This window comes from Nylanderia fulva, unplaced genomic scaffold (assembly GCF_048542155.1).
Source record: "Nylanderia fulva isolate GAGA-0341 unplaced genomic scaffold, ASM4854215v1 Scaffold285, whole genome shotgun sequence".
Lineage (NCBI taxonomy): Eukaryota > Metazoa > Arthropoda > Insecta > Hymenoptera > Formicidae > Nylanderia > Nylanderia fulva.
Genome location: NW_028190353.1, coordinates 133880 through 136870, shown reverse-complemented (window position 1 = coordinate 136870; position 2991 = coordinate 133880). Strand labels below are relative to the sequence as shown.

At 54.3% G+C, this 2991-nt stretch overlaps 2 protein-coding genes across 2 annotated transcripts; both read right to left on the bottom strand.

Moving 5' to 3' along the window:
• Window positions 1-359: 359 nt before the first annotated feature.
• Window positions 360-1337, bottom strand: LOC146722702 (uncharacterized). Its single transcript, XM_085483996.1, has one exon. It carries the CDS (start codon window positions 1335-1337, stop codon window positions 360-362), a length of 978 nt encoding a protein of 325 aa, XP_085340122.1.
• Window positions 1338-1424: 87 nt separating this feature from the next.
• LOC146722701 (uncharacterized) lies at window positions 1425-2615 on the bottom strand. The gene has a single exon (XM_085483995.1). The coding sequence runs from the start codon at window positions 2613-2615 to the stop codon at window positions 1425-1427; it is 1191 nt and encodes a 396-aa protein (XP_085340121.1).
• Window positions 2616-2991: the final 376 nt, after the last annotated feature.

Genomic DNA, 2991 nt, shown 5'->3' with positions numbered 1-2991 from the left:
CAAACTTAGATAATTATATTAATTTCCTTCTCAATTTCCAACATCCCGCCCGCCTTGTCACCCGCTGACAATAAGTCCGCTATGAATTTTCGATCGCGATTGATAGTGGGGTAGGCGCGCGCCGGCGCGGCGAGATACACGTGATTATCGCGTGGAATGTCGCTCGATCAGCTGAAACGATGAACAAGTGTTGACAGTGTGGTGCGATCAGCTGAGAATAGTGAAACGCGGTTTCGATGTGAAATAATGTGTGTGAATGTGAACAGTGGTTACAGTGCGTATGTGATGTGTAATCAAGTGCGTAGCGAATGAACGTGAGCAAAGGTGTGTGAGTGATGTGACGCGTCGTGCATTTCTGTCTATGCGTTGCGTGTCGTTACGTCCGTTGTGAAGTCGGGAAGTAAGACGATTTTTACGAGCGGACGCACGAGCTCGGAGGTCGCGGTTCGAACGGTGACCACGCGTACGATCCCGTCGTCGCCGGGATGCAGTTTTGTGATCCGGGCGAGAGGCCATCGGTTTGGAGGCGAAATCTCGGAGTGCACAAGGCAGAGTGCTCCGATGCGAGGTGTCGTATCGACCTTCAACCATTTAGGTCGTGAGATGAGTTCATGGATGTACTCTCCCGACCATCTCCGCCAAAAGTGATCTCGCATCGCCTGGAGATGATGCCATCGTGATGCTGCGGATCCACTGTTGTCCTCCTGTACTGGCTCCGGGATGGCGAAAAGCGGCGCGCCGATCAGGAAGTGGCTCGGAGTCAGTGCTGTAATATCGTCTGGATCGTCAGAGAGTGCCTGTAATGGACGAGAATTTAAACAGGCCTCAATTTGTGTGAGGAGAGTGGTCAGTTCCTCAAAGGTGAGAGTGGTTTCACCTATCACCCTCCGTAAGTGATACTTAGCGGATTTGACGGCTGCCTCCCACAATCCGCCGAAGTGCGGAGCTGCTGGTGGATTAAAGTGCCACCGCATGCCATGTTCAGCAGCTACGCGTGCGATTCCACGACCCTCTGTGGATGCAGCGACGAAGAGCTCCCGTAAAGTGCGGTCAGCCCCGATGAAGGTCGTTCCACAGTCGCTATATATGTCCGTACAGAGACCTCGACGTGAGACAAAGCGACGTAAAGCGGCGATGAAGGCCTCTGAAGAGTAATCCGAGACAAGTTCGAGGTGGATGGCTCTGGACCAAAAACAGATGAATACTGCGATATAGCCCTTATAGGCGCGGTGTCCTCGTTCCTTGCTCGTCCGGATGAGGATGGGTCCTGCATAGTCCACTCCAGTGCGCAGAAATGGCCGAGTCGGAGTGACCCGATCGCGGGGTAGATTACCCATCGGTGGCTGAAGCGTCGTTGCTCGCCATCTTGTGCAGGTGACGCAACGATGTAGTTGCTGTTTTCACAACTGTGCGTCCTCGTGGAATTAGAAGCGCAGTCGAAGCAGCCCCAGGGTAAGTTGCACTCCGCCATGCAGCGTCCGACGGTGACAGGATTCCACCAGCAGACGAGTTAGCCACGACGAGGTTGGAATGATCATCGGGTGCCTCTCATCTTGTGTCAGCAGGGCGTTCTTAAGCCGACCTCTTACTCTCAGAACACCATGGTTGTCGAGGAACGGAGTCAGCTTGGCTAATGTGCTGCTTGGTGCGACGGAGCGTCCAGCTGCGACTGCGGTGATCTCGTCCGTGAAGTGCAGTGTCTGCACTTCTCGAAGCCAGCGAAAGAGTGCCATGTCAAGTTCCTCCGGACTCAACGTTAATCCAGCGGTGTGAGTCGGCTCAGAAGCGCGCAGCCAGCGACGGCACCATGCGGATATCCGTAGCAGGCGATGCAGAGATGAGAAGCGGAGCAGGATTTCTGGCTCGACGATGACCCGGTTGACAGTCATCAAGCTCGTGGCTTTCCTTTCTGGCACGTCGTCTCCTCGGATCTCCATCTCGGAATTTGGCCAGGCCGATTCGTGCTGTGATAACCAGGTAGGTCCTGTCCACCATAGAGCGTGATTGATTAGTTCGCTTGGATTAATACCCCTTGATGCACAGTCCGCAGGGTTGTCGCGACCAGCTACGTGTCTCCATTGTGCATTAGGCAGCTGCGTCTGGATGTGAGCGACTCGATTGGCGACGAAAGTCTTCCAGCGTGAGGAGTGACCGCGAATCCACTGGAGGGTCACTGTTGAATCCGACCATAAGTACGTGTCTGATGTTGCCAGGTCGAGCGTTTGTTTGATATGTCGCGTCAAATTGGTGAGTAGCGTGGCGGCGCACAACTCCAGCCTCGGCAAGGTCACTTGTTTGACGGGTGCTACCTTGCTTTTGGCTATCAATAACCTTATTGACGTTTCGTTCCTTTCAGTGATGCGGATGTATACTGCGGCGGCATATCCTCGTTCGGATGCGTCGGCGAAGCCATGAAGCTGCAGCGAGGTCTTATCTGCTCCGGTCGCGAGCCAGCGTTTTATTCGCACCTGATCTAGAAGATGGAGTTCTTTTAGAAGACGTTGCCACTCTCGAGCGTCGGATAGCGGCAGCGGGGTGTCCCAGTCCAATCCTTGCAGCCACGTGGATTGAATGAGAATTTTTGCTCGAATCACGACTGGAGCGAGCCACCCCATTGGATCGAAGAGCCGTGCGGTTTCGGACAAAATCGTTCTCTTCGTGTGGTTGATGGCAGCGTGCGGATGAAATACGAAGGAGAACTGGTCGTGTTGCGGGTGCCAGCGGAGTCCTAGCGTGGAATGGCTCTCTCCTTCCTAGGCTGGTGGCAATTGCTGCAAACGATGATCGCTTGGTACTCCAGTCAGGATCCTCTCGTCGTTGGCTGCCCACTTCTTCAACGGGAATCCTGCCCGCCAAGCAGAGGTTGCGAATTTCCATCTGGAGTGCGATCGCATCGTTCAGCGTATTTGAGCCGGTGACCACATCGTCGACGTAACAATCTCGACGCAGAGTCCACGGCGCCACGAGGAAACTGCTCTTCTTCGTCTGTTG

Bases quoted from the DNA above. Each gene is read 5' to 3' on its own strand.
- LOC146722702 (XM_085483996.1), bottom strand. From the start codon at position 1,337: ATGGGTAATCTACCCCGCGATCGGGTCACTCCGACTCGGCCATTTCTG.
- LOC146722701 (XM_085483995.1), bottom strand. From the start codon at position 2,615: ATGGGGTGGCTCGCTCCAGTCGTGATTCGAGCAAAAATTCTCATTCAA.